A 24117-nucleotide genomic window follows, 5' to 3' on the forward strand; every position below is an offset into this window, starting at 1 on the left:
TTCAATATTTTAGTGAAGAAAAATTTTCAGTAACAGATGTTGAAAGAAAAAAAAAAATTTTTTAGAATCATTAAGTAAATTGATTCATCCCAGTTAAATTCAATAAAACCTCATCCTCCAAGTGTTGTAGCTAATTAGTTTGCTGTTATTTGGGGGAACTAGGATGTTATAATAGAGAACTAGATTTTTAATCCCAGATTTGTCACATGTTCCCTATATATGAGGTTAGGCAAGACATTTGAATCTCTATGAACATCAGTTTGCCCATCTATAAGATAAAGGGGTACAACTAATGATCTCTGAAATCTATTCTAGCTCTTTCTCTATGATTTTATTATCTTCTTTGAACCTATAATATTGGTAAATAACATGAATCCAAGGATTGTGAGAAGCACCACAATATGCACTGAATTGAAATTCAAGGACTAAGAGTTTGAAACTCAGCTTCAAAACTGATAAAATGATAGGCCTTGGAGGAAAATTATGTCTCCTTTATTTTAAGGAGTTCCTTCATTATTAAAACAGAAATAATAATACTTACATTGCCTAACTCATGAGATTGCTTTGAGGAACAAATGAGATTCTATAAATGAATCACCTTGTGAAACAAAAAGTAATATAAATGGAATTTCAAATATCTTAATGCAGTTCTAAACTTTAATTTGATTTTAACTATATGTGATTTTCTAGGTTCCAGATATCTTTCTAATCTTTTCTTAGATTCTGTGTTCTCCATATTCTTGTTCTTTTCTATTTTATGGGCAATTTCAACCCACTTACATTGAATATGATGATTGCTCATTTTACATTTACTTCTAGCATACCTAATTATTATTTTCCTCTTCTTATTACACAAACATTTATTTATAAAGAAATTTCTTTATAGTGAATTCATTCTATTACCTGTCCTCACTTCCCACAATCCCTTTATCCATATTTGTATACTCTTCTTATGTATTCAAATTGTGATTTAATAAGTTTCAATCCCTTCTTCCTTGTTTATTCCCTACTGTATTCCTTTTCTGCTTCCTCATTATTTTCTTTTATTAAAACCATCAAAACAACGAAACCTCTTTCATTTATTCTATTCATCTAATTGAATTTGTTCTATGATCTCTTAAGTCTTTAGAATTCTGAATTGATTCTTAAAATTTCCCCCTAAATTAGAATGAAAACATTTCATTTCATTTAGTTCCTTTTAAGTCTCTATCTTTTTCATTTGACTACCAAATTTTCATTTAAAGTTTCTATTCATCTTTTGTCTTTTTATCAGGAATGTTTGAAAGTTCTCTATTCTATAAAAGATCCATTTTCTCCCTGTAGACTTGTAAGCCATCCAGGATAACTTCATTTTGGCAGCAAGCCTTTAAGTAAGTCTTTAAGCTTTTTGGAATATTTTATTGCAAGATTTTCTGTCCTCAAAAATATTTGTGGGGCAGCTAGGTGGCACAGTGGATAGAGCACCAGCCTTGAATTCAGGAGGACCAGAGTTCAAATTTGATCTCAGAAACTTAACACTTCCTAGCTGTGTGATCCTGGGCAAGTCACTTAACCCCAGCCTCAGGGGAAAAAAAATTGTATTTCAGTCTGAATATTGTATATTCTGATATTCTGAAAAAAATATTGCATTTCAATCATTGCTTAAATATGCTTAACATTTGTTGCTTAAGTTGTTTTTTTTTTTTTCCCTCACCTAAAATTTCTCAATTTGGGTTATTATATTTTTGTAATTTTTTAAATTTTCTAGTTAGAGGTTTCAGAGAAGATTCTTGGATTCTTTCTATTTTCACAATTCTTCTCTGGCTCTAATAAATCTAGAAAATATTTATTCATGATTACTAGAAATATAGTAATTAATATTTGTTTTGTTCTATTTTCTGGGACTCTGATGGTTTTTAAATTCTCTCTCTTTGGCTTGTTTTCCAAATCAATTATTTTTGATAGCTACCTTACATTTTCTATTTCCCCCAATTATTTGGCTTTGTGCTGATATTTCTTATTTTTTATGAAATTGTTTGAATTTTTAGATGACCATTACTTGGGGAAGATTTTTTTACCTTCTTTTCTAAACTATTCTCCTTCCAATTTTTCCCTCCAAAGCTATTTCACTTAAAATTCCATTTAAAAAAATAATTTATCTTATTTCTTCAGAATACTTTTACAGTTCTTGTGTCTGTGTCATTTTTTTATCTCTGAGTTCCCATATGTATCTATCATAAAGAAATTTTTCTACATTTGCTACTTTACCATTTCTTAACCCATAATAATCCTTTATGATATTTAGTGTTTTCTTGCATATAGTTATATAATCAGCCTTAGTTTCTGATTTCAGACTTTGTGACAGGGCCAACCTCTATAACCTTACTCACTCTTTTGTTGTTGTTCTTCAGTCTTGAGTTGGATAAAGGAAATTAATGTTATTTAACTTTGGATTTTTTGTTTATCATTTGATATGGTAACCTTTTTAGATGATCAGTGGAGTATATGTGAAATAACTGAGCTCATTTATAATCTTTTATGCCACCATCTTAAATTTAAGTCTATATAATTTTTCAGAAGTCAACAATCACTTCTAGGAGCCAAAATAATAAAGTAATCTCCCAAAATTCTCCCATATTTACTTACAAACTTCCATAAAAATAGTGTCCCAAAACAAATCCTGTAAGAACAAAACTAGCAAAAAGACTGGATGTAATAATAATTTAGTCCCCCCAAACCCTTGGGAGCTGAGCAAGATGGGTCTGTCACACTTGAGTAAAAAGAGAATGTGATCCAGAACATGCCTCAGCAAACCAGTGGGAGATCCTTTACCCCACAGCAGTGGAACAGGCAAACATCAACACCAAGACTCTGCCACATGTCTCAGCATAGATAGGGGAATGGACAGCCTCTAGCTCCAGAACCTACCATGTATTTCAGCATAGCCCTGGGCAAATAGACAAGCACCAGTGACCACATTTCCAAGTGCTTCATGGTAACCCCAGGCAATCAGGCAACCTCCAGTGACTAAACTTCCACATATTTCAGCACAGCACCACAGTAACCTCCAATGGCTAGACATCCTTGTACTTCAGCATAGCCCACAGAAACATCCCACTGGCCTTAGCACACTCCAAACACCAGCAGTAGGATCACAGTTCAGCACCAGATAAACTCCCTGACTCCCACAGTCTCCTGTAGTGACAGTTCTACCACGTCAAGTGCAGCACTAGATTTGAGGGTTTTTTGTGGGCTCAGGGCAACATCAGTGCAGCACCAGATATATAACCAGAAAACAAAAAACCTGAGACAGTGTCCTTTCTACCCCAGGAGCAAAGCTCACATTTAAAAGAACTCATGAAAGAATTCAAAAAGGAGCTTTAAAAATCACATCCAAAAGGTAGAAGAAAATTTGAGAAAAAAAAAATGATAGTGATATAAGTTGAAAAAAAAAAAAAGTCAACAGCTTGGAGAAGGAAAAGTAACCCCTTTTAATAAAAAAGCAGAATTGACCAGATAAAAAAAGAGATACACAAATCCATGGAAGAAAACAAATCCTTTAAAAGTACAATTAGACAAATTAGAAAAGAAAGCATAAAAGTTAACTGAGAAAAACAACTCTTAAAAATTAGAATTGGATAAATGGAAGTTAATGACTGAGACATCAAGAATCAAACAAATTCAAAAGAATGAAAAAATAGAAGAAAATATAAATATTTTGTTGGAAAAACAAGTGACCTGGAAAATAAATCCAGAAAAAACAATGTCACAATCATTGGACTATCTGAAAATTATAATCAAAAGGAGGACATGGACAGCATCTTTCAAGAAATTAACAAGGAAAATTTATTTTGATATTCTGGAACTAGAAAGGAAAATAAACAAAAAAGAATCCACTGATCACCTCGGGAAAAAAAACCGAAAATAAAAATTTCAAGGAACATTATAGCAAAATTATAGAATTATCAGAACAAGAAAAAAATACTGCAAGTTACCAAAAAAAATTCAAATATTAGGGATCAACAATCAGGTTTACACAAGACTTAGCAGCAACAGCATTAAAAGTTCATAAGTCATGGACATGATATTCTAGAAGACAAAAAAGCTAAGATTATAACCACTTATCTGGTGAAAATAAACATAGTACTTCTATTTTCTTTCATAATAATAGCTTTTTACTTTTCCAAAGACAGTTTTCAACATTCACCTTTGCAAAATTCTGTGTTCCAAATGTTTCTCCCTCCCTCTACAATTTTCCCCTAGACATCAAGCAATCCACTATAGGTTAAACATGTGTAATTCTTCCAAATATATTGCTATATTCATCATGTTGCACAAGAAAAATCAGATCAAAAAGGGGAAAAAATAAAGCATGAGAAAGAGGGGGAGAAACAAGCAAGCAAGCACCACCACCACCAAAAAAAGGCAAAAATACTATACTTTGATCCCTATTCAATCTTCACAGTACTCTCTCTGAATGTAGAGGCTCTTTCCATCACAAACCTATTGGAATTTCTTTGAATTACTTCATTGTTGAAAAGAGCCAAAGCAATCACAGTTGATCATCACTTAATCTTGCGGTTGCTGTGTGCAATTTTCTCTTGGTTCTGCTTACTTCACTTGGCATCAGTTCACAATCTTTCCAGGCTTTTATGAAATCAGCCTCTCATCATTTCTTATAAAACATGAATATTCCATTGTATTCATATACCATAACTTATTCAACCATTCCCCAACTGATGGGCTTATTCACTCAATTTCCATTTCCCAAGCATAATTCTTCAAGGGGGAAAATGGTCATTTGATGAAATACAAGGATTTCAAATTTTCATAAAGATAAGATCATAATTGAACCAAAAAAATCTCCAATATCAAGACCCAAGAGAAGCCTGAAAAAATAAAGGGAAGAAAAAAAAAACCACATAAAGGATTCAAAGGAGCTGAACTATCTATATTCCTACATAGGAAAGTGATACTTAAATCACTAAATGTAACATTTCTAGTGCAGCTAGAAGGAGCTAGAAGGAATATACAAAGTCAGAGGGTATGAATATAAGGTGAATTTGAAAGGAAAATTATAAAAAATAAGGGATGAGAAAGAAGAATACACTGGGTGGGGAAGGAAGAAAGAGGTAGAATGGAGTAGATCATTTCATATAAAGAGGTGCAAAAAACCTATTACACAAGAGAAAGATGGGAGGATGGACAATAGACATCACTTGAACCTTAATCTCTTCAATATTGCTTCAGTGAGGGAATAACAAACATGATTAGTTGAATATTAAAAAATCAATAAACAATAAATTGTTCTCAAAACAATGTTCAAAATAAATACTAACAAAAAACAATACTTTAAAATAATGCCCAATACATTTATTCTAATAATGATTCTAGGTTGTAGCATACCAGAAGTAGATGTTTTTATACCAGAGTGAAGGACTGCCTTACTTTCTGACCCTCACACACTAAATATTTGTTGTTTTTCTTATGTAAGAATATTGTTTTTAATTTGATATTTAATGTCATGGGGCATCCACTCCTGGATTACTTGAAAAGGAAAATAGTTTTAAAAACATTAGATACTATGGAGCATTTCCTTGACAGACCACATGATATCATGAAAAGAGTATTACACTCAAAATCAAAGGTAAAATGAATCATCACTTGAATATATTGCTTACTAAACCAAGTGATCATGGGCAAATGAGTGCATCACTTTAATCCTTGCTTTTCTTATCTATAAAATGAAAACAATATTATTTGTATTTGTAGTATTTACTTTACAGAGTTTTGTGAGTAAAAACCCTTTGTAAGCCATAATACTTAAAGGCAGCTAAGTTGTACAATGACTAGAGTCTTGGGACTGTGTCAGAAAAGACCAGAGTTCAAATCTGGTCTCAGACACTTCCTAGCTGTGTGATTCTGAACATAAAATTAGAGAAGAAAATGCCCAAAAACACCTGTTTCTTTACCTAGAAAAGCTCTAGATAGTTGGTCCATGGGGCCATGAAGAGACAAATATGACTGAACTATTGAAAAATAACAAGCCAAAAACTATTGTATGCTCACTACTATCATTAATGTGTTCAAGTTTTCTTTGTATGACATTCTTATTAATCACTAAAGATGGCTTATACTCAAGTAATCCATATCGCAGACCTTTTGAGAAGAAAGCAGAGAAAAAGGCAATTTTTAGAAGAAGAATTAGGGATAATGGTTTAATGAACTGTTTATTTTAGAATAATTGAATTTTGAATTATAGGATCATAGGATCACATAGAATTACAAAAGATCTTAGAGGGCATTGACTTGTAAGAGGTCATTACTTCATAATGAGATCCAGAAAGATGGCTCCTACAAGGTCCCACAATAAGAAACAAAGCCATGATTTGAATTCCAGTCACTCTTCTGAATCAAAATCTAATACTCTTTTTGCTACACTATAAGAACAGTCTTAAAAATAATCTGTTTCAGTAATTTTTTTCTAATTCCTTTTTTATCAACCCACAATCATTTCCAAATATATCATCCACAATTTAATCCTACCTTATAACAAATAAAAGGATAAGCAAAAGCAACCAATAGTGTATATCACATTTTCCTCATAGTTCACCATCTCTAGAAGGAGGAAGGAAATGTGTTTCATCATCATTTATCTAGGATAAAGATTCATTACTGAGATGTGTATGATCTGGGCTACTTTTTAGTGTTGTTTCCATTTACATTATTATAGCAAATATATATTTACTTGGTTCTGCCTATCAGATCAAAAAAAGTTTTCTTACATTTCTCTGAAATCCTCATAATTATTGTTTATTATGGAATAACTGTCCTCCATTTTTTCATATGCTATGTTTTTGTTCAGCCACTCCCCCAGTCTATGGGCAACCATGTTTGCTCTGGTGTTTTTGCTACCATAAAAAGTATAGATCCTTAATTTTATAGAGGAAGAAACTGAGGCCCAGAGAGAACAGGCACATAGAGATAGGCACATAATTCCAATCTTTTGCTTTTTTCCCATTTAATTGCTCTCTCCATCCCCTTACCCCTAAGTATCCCAAGGAGGAAATATCTCTGACATCAAGCTCCAAATTGGAAGCATCTCTTTCCTGACAAGAGAAACCAGCTTCTTGTTACCATGGTGACTGAGTGCATCTGAGGTCTTTTGATAAGTTTACCCCCCACCTATGCCAGTAGGGGAAAGAGCTATTGAGCGGATCTTTACGGTGATTCAAAACACTTTAGATAGATCCTGTCACATGCTTTATAAGTTCCTGATTGATCGTGTGGAATTAAGTTATTGGGCAGAGAACCAGCTAATGGAAACACATTGATGAAATCATTTTTGAGAGACATTAAATGGAACTTAAAATAAAGCTGAAATGGCTTTATGGATTTTTCACTCAAACTGTTTATGAACATTTATTGCCAGTAAATTACAGAGTGTCAAAAGAGAGAATCAGTAGGTATTGTTTTAATAGAAGCCTTTTTGAAATAATAAAAATGAGGATTATTTATTACTTCAGAATTGGGATTGTATGGAAAAGGGAAATTCATCTTATAGGGTGGTGGTCAACTATGAACTGCAGGTGGTTGGACACTGGAAAATGGTGAAAAAAATAAAATTATACTATACTATCTAACTTGCTAAGCCTCCTTAACTAAATCATTTTCTTTTTTCTGGGCCTTAATTTTCTCATCTGTAAATTGAATGGGTTGGAATAAATGGTTTCTTAGGTCCCTTCCATTCAGACTTTCTTACTTTGTAATAACAAAGGAAATTGATATATTTTGTTTAGTTTTAGTTTTAAGAAGCATGAACATTTCCAAGTCAATGTGAGTCATTTTAAAAGAGAGATAATTGAGGTTTTAATAAGAAGCATTACTTTTTAAAAAATTTCATACTCAATAAAAGGGTGAATGAATGGAAACAGGTCATACTTACCCAATGCAATAGAGGACAAGGTGAGAAATCAGTCTTCTGATGCCTTTGGACAAGTTGGCTAAAAAGTTTTCACTTTCAGAGCCAGAACCCTTAAAGAAACAAGGATAGGCACAGAACAAATAGAAAAATGGAATGCAAACTTACAGCCAAATAAACTGTGAGATAAGACTGAGGCAGAATAACCAAAGCAACTAGATCACTTCCAGAGTATTGTTCCAGTTCTTGAACTGAGTTCAGTCAGTAATTGGTCCTATTTGCTAGCACTGTGTCAAGTGTGAGAAACAGAAAAAGAGGTAAAAGACAGTCCTTGCTCAAAAAAAGAGTTCACAACCAAATGTGGAAAACAAAGAGAAGACACAGAGGGTCTAGAGCAGGGGTTCTCAAACTACGGCCCATGGGCCAGATTCGGTTCTCTGGGTTATGGCAAATGGGCTGAGGGGTGGAGACAGAGTGTGAGCTTTTGTTTTTACTATAGTCCGGCCCTCCCACAGTCTGAGGGATAGTGAACTGGCCCTCTATTTAAAAAGTTTGAGGACCACTGGAGCAAGGAATGTTATCTGGAAGAATAATCATGTTGAGATCATAAGGAACAGAAAAAGGGAGTGGTATTGTTTAATTTGAATAAGAAAGGATTTGGGGGATATGTTATAAGATAGCTTCAAAAATTTGTAAGGACAGCATATGGAAGAGAATCCAAACTTTTTCTACTTGACCTCAGTAGACAGAACTAGATTAATCATGAAAGTTAGAGAATGGTGGATTTAACTTTTGGACAGCTAAATGGCTCAGTGGATAGAATTCTGGGCTTAGAGTCAGTAAGAACATAATTAAAATCTGTCCTCAAACACTTCCTAGTTGTGTGACCCTAAGAAATTCACTTCACCTGATTGCCTCAGCTTCCTCATCTATAAAATGAGCTGAAGAAGGAAGTGACAAACCATTCCAGTATCTGCCAAAAAACACCAAATGTGACTCACAAAGAGTCACACACAACTGAAAGGACTGAACAGTAGCAACAAAAATTTATGGTTAACGTAAACTTCCCAATACCTAGAACTGTCCAAAAATAGAAAGGACTTCCTCAGGAGGTGATGGGATTTCCTACATAAAGTCTCCTAACAAATACTGGATGAGCACTTATCATTGATCTTCCAAGGTTATTCTTTAGTTTCATGAAGGATTAGGTATCCTCTGCCATCTTTCCTACTCTGAGATCCCATAGTCCTTTAAAAAAAAAGAAAAAAATTTAAAACAAAAAACAACAGGCAATTATTAAGTGTCTACTGTATACTAGCACAAGTCAATGGCACAGTGGACTGAATGCCAGGCTTGAAGCCAAGTTCAAATCTAACACCTATCAACTGTGTGATTCTGAGCAAGTCACCTAACTCTGATTGCCTCGTTTTTCTCATCTATTAAATGTTCAGGAGAAGGAAATGACAAACTATTCCAGTATCTAGACTAGGCAGCCTCTATAATATCTTTCATTTTGAAATCCCATGGTTCTTTGTTTCTTTACAATGCATCTGGGAACTAAGTGACCAGATTTATTTTAAGTCTGTGGGAAAGTATCATGTCATCATTAGGTCCTTGAGAAATACTCATCTATCACCTTTTAGCTGTCTCTAAGAACCCACTGTGTGCCAGGCCCCAAGAATGTGAAATTAGTATGGCTTTGTTGCACATAAGCAACTTTCCAAGAAAAAACAGATTCATCTTGGAGCAGAGAAAATGAGATCTGCAGTCAGTTCTCATCAGTGTTTGCTCCTCCAGTTTTCCTTGCTGTCCAAGTAGCAGAACTCCATTACTAAAGTGGAGTGGTAAATACACAGAAGGGGAGAGTCTAATCATTTGTTATGCAATATTGCTGTTTTAGAGATATTTAAAAGTCTAATGAGGAAGAGAATATAAGATGATATATAAGAGGCATATTGATGTAACAGAACTAATTAAAAGTGAATTCAAAGCTTTGGTTTTGTTTCATAGTGGAGCAAATGAGTTAATAGTAAGAACGGGATTCCTCAAGAGCAGTATTTAGATTAAAATTTGACATTCTTGGAATATCCTCTGATACGTGGGGCTTTGTAGGAGGAACCGAGGTGTTCTAAGTAAGATGCCTCCTCAATCAATCATGCACCAGAGATGTAGATTAGCATAGGGGAATACCAGGAAATGTGAAACTTCCTTGACCATCTTTTGATGTAGCTGATGGGAAATAGCTTATAAAAGCAAAATGAGTAATCTTTGCTATCATTACACACAGTCTCCTTCCCATCATGTTCAATGTTAAGTGTTCCCTAGTTCCTTTCCTCCTCTGCCCTCTCCTTTCATTACATCACCTGTAGCACTAACCCTATTATTGATAAACTCATGGTGACCCTCAATAGTTTCATCTCAGACTCTTTCCATGATCCTGCATTCAGGGAATCCAATCTCTGGATAATGCTCCATTCCTGGCAGCCCCAATTGTCCCTTATCTCATGCCTAATGGTACAATGTGCCAAGAGGAAGAGTCAGCATATTCTTACTGCCAACTTCTAACCCAAACTCTTACTTTGCAGTTTCTGGTTTTTTTTTTTTTTTTTGATGTCCAATTTATCTCTACACAGTAAATATTTATTAAGTACTTACTAAATAATAACAAATAACTAGCTTATATGTTACCCTTTAAAACTTGCAAAGTACTTTGCAAATATTCTTTTTCATCCTCACAGAATCTATACTAGGTAGATTCCATTATTATCTTCCACTTTTTACAGATTAGGAAACTGAAGCAGAGAGAAATTAAGTATCTTGCCCAGGATCACAAAGCTGCTAAGTTTCTGAGGCTTAATTTGAAATCAGGTCTTTCTTATTCCACTACTGTAGTCACTGCACCACCTAGCTACCCTTAAATGTTCCAGATACTGTGCTGGACACTAAGGATACAAAAAAAAAAAAAAAAAAAACCAGTTCTTTCCCTGAAAGAGTTCACATTTGAACCCAGAAAACAACGTGCAAGCAACTATGTACAGATAAGAAATATGTGGGGTAGGTGGGAGATCATTTCAGAGGGAAGGCATAGGTATTTGCTGGGGAAAGAGGAGAGAAGGAGGGGAAGAAAAGGGACCAAGAAAGGCCTCTTGCAAAAGGTAGGTTTTATCACCATTTGTATTCTTTTTGCAGTCATCTGCAGTCCTAGATTCCAGATCATTCTCCTTTCTTTCTGAAGGAGTTCAATAACTGATTGAAAGTCTTAGTATCGGTCCTAATTCCTGCTATTCTATATATAGTCTTCTATATACTGAGAAAATTAAGATTGCCAACTCTATTTCCCTTATTTCACACACTGGTCATTTCCTAAGGAAAAAGTAGCCCTTCTTGCCAAGATCTCACTTATGTTCTTGATCACATCTTCCCATCATCTTCAGCTCAGCCTATTACCTATCCCACCCCGTCTTATATTCTGTCTCTCTCCCTTTCTCTTGGCTTCTTTCCCACAGCCTGTAAATGTAATGAATCCTCCCTCATTCTTAAAAAAAAAAAAAAAAAAGCTTTCACGTTACCTTGCCATCTCCTTTCATCACCCAAAATTCAGAAAGAATCAACATTACTGCCTCCATTTCTTCACAACCATTTCTTTCTCAGCAGCTTGAAATCCAGTTTCCACATTGATCTACCTATTAAAAGCACTCTCCAAGAATGTCGCCAATCTTTGTTTTTTGTCCTTTTCTTTCTAACCCTTTCTTCAGCTTTTGGTATTCTCAACCACTACCTCTTCCTGAATATTTCCTCTCCTCCTCTTCCTTTTTATCTCTCTCCCCCTCATCCCCCTTTCTCTCCCCCATGAGTTCAGATGTCATCTCTAGATATGGAACTTTGAGATTTAGATAAATAGTCCTAATCTTTCTTCTCAGTTCTAGTTCTCCATCATTAACTACCTACTCATGATCTAGGCACTGTGGCAGCAGAGTTTCTTTCTTCCAAGAGTTTCCAAAATAGTTCTGATAATTAATAGCATTAATGGGGTTACTAAGTACTCAATTAGTATTAATGACATTAAGTCATATAGGCATCTGGAAAGGGAGAAAGAGATTGATAGGAGCTGGGGGTAAAGAGGAAAAGGGCAACAAGAGCATTACTGATAAAAGACAAACTTAAGCCAGGAAATGAAATAAGAATAATAGGAAGTAGTAAGTAGTAAGAAAGTACTTTTTTAGGCTCCTGCCCCTCAGGCCAAGGATGCTACCCAAGATTATAAGCAAAATTCCATTCCTGGGTAAAGGTGGGACAAGAGGGAAGAAGAAGATCAACAAACATCAATATATGAAATGCATAATATTTAGTTTTCCCTTTCTACCTTGCAGTGAAGGGGCAACATGTATTGAATGGAAGGCTATTACATACTATTATAATTCCCAAATCCATTTCTATATTTCTGCTTCTGCCTCAGTTTCTTTATTGGTCAAGGGGACATAATCACCTGCCCTATGTGGCTGACAGGGCTATTATCACAAGAAAGTGATGATAGCTTTAAAAACACTTGGAAAAGGTAAAAATGTTACACAGCCAGAAGGTGTTATTATCATTACCAGCATCATCATTACTGGATATTTTTCTCCATGTATGTTTTAAGCGACCTTGAAAAGTAATATGACCCATAGCCACAGGGGACTCAATGCAGGAGAGTTGTTTATCGTGTACTGGAGCAAAGGTACCAGACCTGAAAAAGAATGAGACCTGTGAAGTAGGGGCCAAAGGAGGCAACTTGACTCACCATGTCTGAGAAACATATTCCTCTGCTCAGTCCTTATCTCCACCTTGTGAAAGGGGGAGAATCCTGCTGAACATGAGAAATGGCTTTTTATGGAAAATTACATTGATTTTAACCCACTGATTTCAGAGATTTGTTTGTAATTTTTAAGAAATTGATTTAAAAAATATTGCTTCCTTATTCTATGTCAAAGACAACTTTGCTTATGTTTGTGAAAATAAAAAAGATGAAAGTTGCTATCTCTTTCCTAAAGCAGTTTACCATCTAAATATTTAAAGGCAGTAGATTAACATAGAAATCATATATCTAGAGGAAGGCAGGGCCTCAGGAGGCTATCGAGATCAACTGCTTTATTTTATAGAAAATGGAATCAAGACAGAGGAAAGGTGGGTGACTTTGCTCAAGGTTACACAAATAATAAATGTCAGAGACATGATTTGAATTCAAGACTTCTGACTTCAAAGTCAGGGCTCCATGCAATAATCTAAGGCTACAGAATAGTCTTAAACATATAGATTGGTTCATACTACAAATAAATGCCTGGAAGTTCTGAGAATGGAAGACATATCAGGCTGGTTTAGATCAAAGAGCACTTTGTGTGAGAGGTACATTTGAAATAGGGTAGGGTAGGAGAAGAGGGCATAAATTGGATTATACCTGGCTCTACTTTTCCAAGGCTTATAAAGTTTTCTTTTTATCATATTTAGGGGAAAAGGCATTATGAAAATGTCTAAGGAGTTCTCAGATTAAGAAAGAAAGGACCAATGACAAAAAAAAATTGTTGCTGCTGTTTTAAAATTAGTCATAACTTCCTTTTTTTATTTACATGCTCCTTTCCCATTCCAAATTGAAACCAATCACATATGTCCCTCTGGCACAAAAAAATCATGAAACCAGTTCATTTTCCTAAAAACATGCATTTTTGCCTATGTCACGATTTGAAATTGTGGTGATTAGTGGAAGCAATCAACTCATTTTAATGCTAAAAAGAAAGGTTGGAAATTTAATTAAACATGTACATATATGTTAAATGGAGCAGAATTCATTTGCTCACATACCCTCCTCCAGCACTACTTCTAGGGCACAATGGACTGATTGCCAGGCCTGGAGTCAGGAAAACTCATCTTCCTGAGTTCAAATCTTGCCTCAGACACTTAACTAAGGACTCAGTTTCCTCATTTGTAAAATTAGCTGGACAAGGAAATGACAAAACATTCCAGTATTTCAGCTATGAAAACTCCCAAAGGATCACAAAGAATAGGACATGATTGAAAATGACTTAACACACTGATCACTCCAACAATTACAGTAGTGCATGGTTATTTAGATAAGTTAAGGATACTATCTTGACTTAGTTTAATAGAAAAGCAACATCCAGTGAAATTGATGGTGATAAACTTAGACTTAAATGATTTGGAAACAGTTCAGAGTGGACAAATCAGATAATAACAGCCTTCAGGACGATGAGGTGCAGCTGCTGCTGACAACTTGTAAAGATAAAAGCTGATGGTAAAGTCAAGAGCTAAATATCTAGATTGGGTCAAGGGATTGATGTTAATACCCAAAGTATAAAGCTTTGAACTTTAAGTGATTCTTTATGAATTTTAAAGGGGGAGAAAACCTTTTTTTCTGAGGCTAATAAGTTGAATTTTGCTGTACACTAAAGGGACTGGAATTTTAAAAAACCTCATAGGATCAAACTGTGGCAATTGATGTAATACATTTGCAAATATAGAACTAGAAGAATGAGAATTTTATTTCAAGATAAAATTGCACTATCAGCTTATATTTATTTATATTTGTCAATTGCACAGATAGGGAAAAGTATAATAAATTATGGAAAAATAGAAAAAATGTAAATTAATGTACCCAGGAACATTTCTTTACCTAGATTATGCTGAAAAAAACTCCAATTGTTCCATAATCATGCCAATTTTTTATTTACCTCTCACTCTTCCCATCCTCCCCAGCACTAGTTAGCTGCAGTTGTCCTTTTCTGATTTGTGGCTTAAAATATAACAGGACTCCACCCTCTCAGTTCCCAAAACGTTTCCAGACCATAATCTTATCAACTGTTTATGAGAGGCCAGAGTCTGACTCTCATATTTCTAAATGTTATTTCTAAACCAAGATGTTATTTGTTCCTTGGGCAATTTTCAGTGATATAAAGATAGGCTTATTTTTATTCATTCTTTTATTCATCTATGACAAAAAAACAAAAAACAAAAAAACACACAAAAAAACCCTTTTTTTCCAGTTTGTAGTTGAATTCAAAAGAAGGAATGATTTGTCCAAGATCATATTCCCATTTAATGGTTAGTGTATGAGATTAGAACTAAGGTCTTCTGATTCCCAAGTCAGGCTTCTTTCAGCTATATCTTACTGATCAGAGGAGGAAGCAGGGCAAGGGATTGCATGAAGGAGTAAGGGAAATTAAATATATGTCAGTAGTGCTACCTCTATGTACTCATGACTTAGTTCCTCCACTAAAATGATTTTCTGATGCTCCATCATAACATGGAAGTATCCCTGGGTTCTTGATCACTATATCAGCAAAATACTAAAGTCTGGCAGGTCCCCCTAAGATGGAAATTCTACTGTTCTTCAAGGATTTGCTCAACTAGGAAAGAAGCAGCTCATCACCAGTGTGATGGCTCTTTAAGTCATAGCAACTCATAAAATTGTTTGCTCAAGTTTATCAGGGTTGCAATCTGCATCGATGGAAAGAACATATGAATCAATTAAAACATTAATCTTCAAAGTGTTATTTAATTATTGCATTCTAAACATTTCATATGTAGAGAATTGGGCCAGATTTCAAATCCAACTCCAGACACTTCCTACCTATGTGGTCCTGTGCAAGTCACCTAACCCTGTCTACCTCAATTTCCTCATCTGTCAATTGATCTGGGGAAGGAATGTCAAACCACTCCAGCCTCTCTGCAAAGAAAACCTCCATTAGGGTCACAGAAAATTGAACAGAAATGAAAAACAATAAACATTTTTAATTGAAGCTTTTTATTTTCAAAACATATGCAAGGTTAATTTTTCAGCATTGACCCTTGCAAAAGTTTGTGTTCCAATTTCCCTCCCTCTTATCCCCATCCCTTCCCTAGATGACAAGTAATCCAATTAATAACAAACTTTTTTGCACATGTTTATTTTATGTTTTGGGGCAAAGAGAGTCAAAGTAATGTGCCCATCCCCTACTAACAATGTTTTGTTTTCTATCTTGTCATTACAGGAGCAGAAGGCACAGTGTTTCCTAAATCTATAGAAACACCTAATGTGAGGGCAGAACCCTTCAAGGAACTAAGGTAATCTTTGTGATCTAGTTTGTACCTATGCACATAATTGATATGTCATTGCAATCAGATGGTCTGCTAAGTTGTATGGTTTTGTTTTGGTTTGGTTTGGTTTGGTTTGGTTTGGTTTGGTTTGGTTTGGTTTGGTTTGGTTTGGTTTTTTCCTGCTGATAATTGAGTTTCTGGCTGAGTTTTCTTTTGAGTGCAAATATCTAGAGGGAATAGAAATGTCATAGAGGAATTATCATAGATCGGGGCAGATGAAACAAATAGAACGTGGTAAATAGGAACAATATCTCGATAATCAAGGGCCTGGGGGGACATGAAGTACTAGTTGCAAAACAGAATTTGATAGAATCACAAATATAGAACTGGAAAATCCCTTAGAGATCATCTACACACTCTTAAAGAGTCCAATTACCTTATTTTTCAGATGAGGAAACAGAAATATGCAGAGATTGAGTGACTTGTCCAAAGGTTAGTGACAAAGTTAGGATTTGAACACAGGTCCTCTGATCAAAATCAAAACTTTTGGAAGACGTGGTTAGGAAATGCAGTGCATTAAAAATCTCTGGTTAAGAAATAGCTCATCCATTGATGATCAAGATAGCCTCAAGACTATAGGGATGACAATGAGGTCCAAAACAGAGATATAAGTTTCTTTTATAGGGAAACAAATCTATTGAATGCCCAGGTAAAGAAATTAGCCTGACATAAAAACTGTTGTAAAATTGCCTATTTTCCCTGAGACACTCTGCTTCTGTATAGTGAAATTATATGACCTCTTCATTCCAAAATATAAGCAGAAAAGCCCCAATATGTAAAGGGGATAACCACTGAGAGGATATTTTTCATAAGACTACAAATAAAATGAATATAATAGAAGCAGCTTTACTACAGTGTTCACTCAAGAGATGCCCATGCCCCATTCAGGGAAAATTGTATCTCCTCATCTCTGAAGAGGTAATTTTAACCAAAGCTAATCAGAAAGCACCATAAGTATCATACATACCAGATGAGGTGCATCTATAATATGATTTCATTAGTGGAAGGCAGCCTCTCACAAATCTATTTGTATTGTACAAGGCAGACCTAGCCTTCCAAGGAGCAATTTAAATGTAGCATGCCCACTAATGTGGCAGCGGTCATGTTGGAAAATAATAATATCATAATTCCCAGCAAATTAAGGTTTTCTTTGTGCTATGTTTCCCAAACACAGAGGTGTTTTCAGTGCTTGGTGTGAATTACAAAAATTGCAATTGCAAAAATCCCTAGTGTTCATAAAGATTTACAGGTTAGAAATGTAAATGTATTGGACATAATTGGTGTACAATGAGAGTCCTTTATTAGGAAAGTCTCTGGTGTGGGGACGTATCTTTTTAGAGTTACATAGTACAATACAAAGAAAGCTGTATTAGACTTTAATGTGGCCATTTTCAGCACAGAAAATGGATATGGCCAGATCCTTTCTACTTCTTTTAAGAAAGATTTCTAGAAAAAGAAACTTGGGCAGAAACTGTGGTCAAAGAGTCTCTCATGAGGACTTAGAGCATGACCATGATAATCCATGACAATGAAATAGGGCTTTCGGAGCCAGAAGCAAAGTGTCACTTGTGCTTCATTTTTTCATTCAGTGGTCCTTAGGAATGAGCAGGATGTTTGTCTCTAAAAAGTGAGTTCTCTAAAGAAAAACACTTTCTAAGGAAAGCAAACTAGAAGGCTGGAGGAATAACAGGATGGGGAAAGGGTTCTGGAGAGTAATTACTAAATTGAAATTTTATTTATATTTATTTTATTTAACATTATGTGTTGTTCAATTGTTTCATCTTATCTGACTCTTTCGGAGTTTATTTGGCAAAGATACTGACATGGTTTAGCATTCTTTCTCTAGTTCATTTTACAGATAAGCAACTAAGGCAAGCAGGATACAGTGACATATATACACATATGTATATATGAATGTATTTTCATATGTGTGTGTAAATATATATATATATATACATATATGTGTGTGTGTATTTACAAATCCTAAAAAAATACTTACTTCTTTGCTTTTTGAAATAGAGCATTCTGAAAATAACTAAAATAATGTTTGATTATTCAGAATTAGGATTTCCATGGGCCAAGATATATCTGTAAGAAACAAGATTGAAGCTTTTTAATCCTGGCTTAAAACCTAGAACTGACCTTTTAAAAATATTCCCTATTATGCAATTTTCCTGTGCTCAGCTTATCTTTACAAGTTGTTATAGGTTGACTTAAAATTCTTGATTATTGAAGAATATTTTCATTATTCACAGGAGGTTCCTGTTTTAAGGGCTAAAGGAGTGACTAGAAATAGACACTGATTTAGCTCTTGGAAAGTGCTGGGTCCTTGAGCTATGATCTCATTAATAAAGGGAACACCCAGTGAGGAAACTTTTCCTTTGCTACCCAAGTAGATCAGCAATGGCTCAAGTTTTTCATCTTTAAAAATTATCTGAAATGTACTTGGCATTTTTTCTTTTTCTATTTAGTATTTAAGATGAAAATACATAAATTTTTTAAATTTAATTTTTAAATAAAATGCCTGGGGGCACTGATTGGTTAAGTAAATCTAAGTCTTCACCACTCCAGAGTCAGCATTCTTTCTATTATACCTTATATTAGCCAGTTTTGGTAGGATTAATAACATAAAAGACATACAAGTGTAGGAGACTTTCAGAGTTACCTGGTCCAACCATCTCATTTTTCAAATGAAAAAATTAATGCCCAAGTTTATGCAGGGTAAAACAGGGTCAAATAGTTAATGAGTATCTGAGGTAGGGATGGAATGAAGACCTTGAGTCAGGAATGAGGCACAATGCTTTGTGTTGTAATGCTAAATATCTTTTTTTTTTTCTTGATAATGCTGAGTAAATACAGCCTGTTCATATTAAGGCTTGAGCCAGGAGTTAGATTATCTACATGGCAATTTAATCTCTTTGGAGCATCATAGATTTAGAGGTGCAAGTAGCTCAAAATGAAAGGCTGCTAGTTGGCACAGTGGATAGAGTGTCTGGCCTAGAGTCAGGTTGACCTGAGTTCAAATCTAGCCTCATTTACTTACTAGGGATATAACCCTGGTCAAATCACTTAACCCTATCTAGAAAATGAAGATAGAAAAGGTGAACTGCTCCAGTACTTTGCCAAGAAACCCCCAAATGGAGTCACAAAGAGAATTACACATAACTGAAATGATTAAACAATAAGAACAGAATTAAACATATTCTATTTCAATTACAGATTGTTAAACTTTCAAGCTCATCTATTCTAAACCCCTCCTTTTATGAATGAGGAAATCAAAACTCAGAAAGTGTATTGCCCAGGGTCATACATGTAAGTGTTAGACAAATTCAGTGTTCTTTCTCACACACTATGCTGACTCTTCATTTTATTTCAAGTTCAAAGTTCCTTGTTTTGGAATTATTTCTCAGAAAAGTGCTGAATTAGAATCTACCTCTGAAAAGTGGCAATTTTGAATGCTATCTGTATTAGTTTCTTTTTTTGTTGTTGTTTTGTTTTCTTTCCAACTCTAGTAGATGAAATAGCAAAATCTGATGCCTACAAATGTATCCATGCTAGTATTTTAATACATTCACAATTCCACTGCACTATTGATTAGCTTTAATCTTGCATATTGAGTGAAGGGAAAATGAACTGGCAGAAAAACAATCTCAATTTGTGGCATCATAGAATTGAAATTCATTTTATCGAGATGGTTCATGAACAATCTATATCTGGTCCCTGAATTGGTATAAATATGCAAGACTATTTAGAGAATGTTTGATTAAAGAGACAGAATGGTATAATAAAAAGAATAATCAAGAAGCAAATTAGGAGACCAATATTCTAGTCTGGGTCATGCTACCAACAAGTTGGGGACCTTGGAAAAGTTAACAAATCCTTCCCTTCTCTGGGTTTGTTTCTTCATCGAAAAATGAGAACTTTGTAGTAGATGCTCTCTGATATTGTGTCCAGTTCTAGCATTGTATAATTATATTCTAGGTGTGTTTCAGATTTTTTTTAAACCAAACCACCCACTATTTCTCAAGATATCTTTTAATAATAGCTTTTTATTTTCAAAATACATGCAAAAATAATTTTCAACATTAACTTGCAAAACCTTGTGTTCCAAATTTTTCTCACACCCTTTTCCTAGACAACAAGTATCCAATATATGTTAAACATGTATAATTCTTCTATCTATATTTCTATAATTATGCTGCACAAGAAAAATCAAATCAAAAAAAAAAAAGAAAGAAAAAGAAAAAAGAGAAAGAAAAAAATGAAGTAAACAACAACAAAACAGGCAAAAATGCTATATGGAGATCTACATTCAGTCCCACAGTCTTCTTTCTGGAATCAGACGGCTCTCTCCATTACAAGTCTATTGGAATTGACCTAAATCACCACATTGTTGAAAAGAGCCAAGTCCATCACAGTTGATTACCAAATAGTCTTGTTGCTGTATATAATGTTCTCTTAGTTCTACTCATTTCACTTAGCATCAGTTCATGTAAATCTCTCTGAAATCATCCTGCTGGTCATTTCTTACAGAACAATAATATTCTATAACCATAATTTATACCATAGTTTATATTAATCTACCATAATTTATTCAGCCATTCTTCAACTGATGGGCATCCACTCAGTTTCCAGTTCCTTGACACTACAAAAAGGGCTGCCACAAACATTTTTGCACATGTGGGTCCTTTTCCCCTTTTTAAAGATCTCTCTGGGATATAGACTCAGTAGTGGCACTTCTTTGTCAAAGAGTATGCACAGTTTAATAACCATTTGAGCATAGTTCCAAATTGTTCTCCATAATGGTTTGATACATTCACAAACCCCACCAACAATGTATCAGTGTCCCAGGTTTCTCACATCCCCATCCAACATTTATTATTATCTTTTCTTATCACCTTAGACAATCTGAGAGGTGTGTAGTGGTACCTCAAAGTTGTCTTAATTTGCATTTCTCTGATCCATAGTCTCTCAAGTTTTTTGTAAAAATTTTAAAACATTGTCCAGAGCTGTGATTATACTGGTGTTGGACACTACACTCTATTAGGAAACTCCCTTCACCAATACTTACCCAAAGTGACAGAGTCAATATGTCAGAGAGGGACAGTAAGTCCAGATCTTGTTTATTGTGTGGTAGCTAAGTGGTACCCTAGTGGATAGAGCTCTAGCTCTAGAGTCAGGAAAACCTGAGTTATGTAAGATCTAGCTTCAGACTCTTTCTAGTTAAGTGAGTTTGACCAAATCACTTAACCTCTGTCTGCATCAGTTTCTTCAACTGTATCATCCAAGCTCAAATGAGATATTTGTAAAACTTTTGTTCCCCCCCCCATTTTAATCTATTTTACCAAATAGATGCAAAGAAAAAAAAAAGCTTCTGTTCTTAACATAGTTCTTAGTATATACTATATTGCAGGTATTTAATAAACACTTATTTCTTTCCCTCCAGCTTTCTACCCACCATACCATGCTGTCTGATAAGAGTGACAACAACAATAGCATTTCTATTGCCTTTAAGGTTTGCAAAGCATGTTGCATATATCTCATTTGATTGTCATAACAACCTATAATATAGATGCTATTATATCCTCATTTTATAGATGAAGAGAGTGAGACTGAGAGGGGTCAAGTGACTTGCCCAGGGTCATATAGCTAGTAAGCATCTAAAGTCAGATTGGAATAAGGTTTTCCTGACTCCGAGTCCAGATTTCTAACCATTGTGAAAAACATATCCAACAAAAACATGGTAAGATGTGAAGTATAGAAAGCACAGTATGGCTGGGTCAGAGCCAACCAGTCTAAGTTTGTGGGGAGGCAGGAGAGATTTATCATTTTACTTTCTGGATAGTTTTGGCCTACAGAAGGTATTTGTTATTGTGGGGAAAATTATCAGATTAATGGATAACATCTGGGTTTTGTTCATACCCCTCTTTTTCCCCTTCCCCTTTTTCCAATATCTATAGGTCCTTCACTTGGCTAAATAGCAGTCACAGCTGGAAAGACTTTAGCTTGCCCTGTCTCCTCCTGAGAACTTCCCTCTTGGTTAAAAAAAAAAAAAAAACTTTGGGCTTAACTTTGTTTTTGTTGTTTCATCAAAACTCAATCTTGTGTCTGGCATGTGTGGGTTTTTTATTTATTTTATTTTAATGAGAGTCATTATTTGAGAGAGTTTAAGGCCTCTGGCATTTCATCTTGGAGTAGCCATGTTTACTGCCTTCCTAGGCTGTAAGTTAAAAGAATTGGTACTGTTCTTGGTCTGCGATAGCTTGGGTTCATTGCACTCCATTTCAGATTTACTGTATCAGTAATCTTCCTTAAGATGTTTACAAATAAATTCAAAGTTGAGTTTAAAAATAAAAAACTGCTGCATCTCCCTAGATAAGTAAGTAGCTTAGTATGCAAAAGCCTACACCCATCATTCTCCCTATGAGATGTTTATTAACATTCCCCATATGTGGAATTATTCTAAACTAATGATGACATGTTATTCCAAATTAATGAAGAAGGAGACTGGGCTTGTTTCCCCTCACTAACTAGGCTGTACAAGAAGACATACCTTGAATAACAAGTGAATGTGAATAAAATGCAGACTGTGAAAGGTGAAGATATGGGGCAGCTAGATGGTGCAGAGTTCTGGGCCTGAAATCAAGAAGATTTTTCTTCCTGGGGTTAAAATCTGGCCTCAGACATTGAGTATCTGTGTGACCCTGGTCAAGTCACTTCACCCTGTTTGCCTCAGTTTCCTCATCTGTAAAATGAGCTGGAGAAATAATGGCAAACCATTCAGTACCCTTACCAAGAAAACTTCAAATAGATTCAGAAAGAACTGGATATGCCAGAACAACAATAGAAATTGAATATAGTACCTATCTAAAGAGTCTTTTAAAATATATTCATTAAAAATATTCATAGTACTTAAAAGCCAGTGATCTAATTTTTTTTTTAAATGGGCCATTTAATTCATAATTTGTAGTACCCTTTTGAGAGCAGCTAGAAAGTCCAGTGGATAGAGCACTGGATCTGGAGTCAGAAAGACCAGAGTTTAAATTTGTTATTGGATACCTACTATGTGACTCTGGACAAGAAACTTTACCTCTATCTGCTATGGAAAAAACTCCATAATTGTTGCTGTTCAATTAATTTCAATTGTGTCCTTCATGACCCAATTTGGGATTTTCTTGGCAAATATATTGCAGTAATTTGCCATTTCCTTCTCCTGTTCATTTTCCAGAGGAGGAAACTGAGGCAAACAGGATTAAGTGACCTGCCCAGATGCATGTGGCTAATTAAGTGTCAAAAGACTACATCTGACCTCAAAAATAAGAAAGAGAAAGAAGGAAAGAGAGGAAGAAAGAAAAAGAAAAGGAAGGAGAAAGGGAGGAAGGGAAGATTCATATTAAGAGAAGTAATCACATGGACAAAATCAAAAGTAATAGAATTTTTGTTTATAAAACAGAGCTTCAAAGGGAGAAAAGACCCTCAATAGTAAATTCTAACTGTATTTTAATTCATTTCAATGGAGATGTATTGAATACCTTTCTCCTATGTGCCACACACTACACTCAGAAATCAAGCACTCAACTCTATTAATAAAGCCAAAGAAACAGTGTTTTAGGAATAAAGCAAGAAAATATGGGGAAAAAAACATGATTTTTAAGATAAAGAACACAGGTCAGAATTCCAGCTCTTTCTCTATTTCTATGATATTAAGCAAGATATTTGACATCTATGGACTTGTTTCCATATCCATAAAATGAGGCAGATGGTTACATAAATTTTAAGGATCTTGATTTCAGTCCTAAACATATGATTCTAAAAAAATAAAATATTGTCAAATCCCAATAAGTTGAATTATCTCAGGAAAGGTGATGGATCCACCTGATCTCTTTGCTCACAAAATTTCAACTTATTAACCGTTGGGCCAAACTATATCCTATATCAGTCTTAGCTTCCTTATCTTAAAAAAAGAGATTATATAAAATTTTACTTTAGGTTCATTCTTCCTTCTGCTTCTGAAGCAAGAAGCATATAGGCTTCTTGATACTGGTAGAAGTAGTATTCTTTGATTCTTAAGGCCTTTCTCAGATATTTAT

At 34.7% G+C, this 24117-nt stretch overlaps 1 protein-coding gene across 7 annotated transcripts in view; it reads left to right on the forward strand.

Moving 5' to 3' along the window:
- Positions 1-24117, forward strand: part of SGCD (sarcoglycan delta) — a 1341685-nt gene that overhangs the window by 1236214 nt on the left and 81354 nt on the right. For all 7 annotated transcript variants that reach the window (XM_074291900.1, XM_074291902.1, XM_074291901.1 and 4 more), the window contains one exon: positions 15922-15994. In XM_074291900.1, coding sequence (XP_074148001.1) covers positions 15922-15994 — 73 coding nt within the window. The remainder of the gene's footprint in view (positions 1-15921; positions 15995-24117) is intronic.

The sequence above is a fragment of the Sminthopsis crassicaudata genome, chromosome 2 (assembly GCF_048593235.1).
Source record: "Sminthopsis crassicaudata isolate SCR6 chromosome 2, ASM4859323v1, whole genome shotgun sequence".
NCBI lineage: Eukaryota > Metazoa > Chordata > Mammalia > Dasyuromorphia > Dasyuridae > Sminthopsis > Sminthopsis crassicaudata.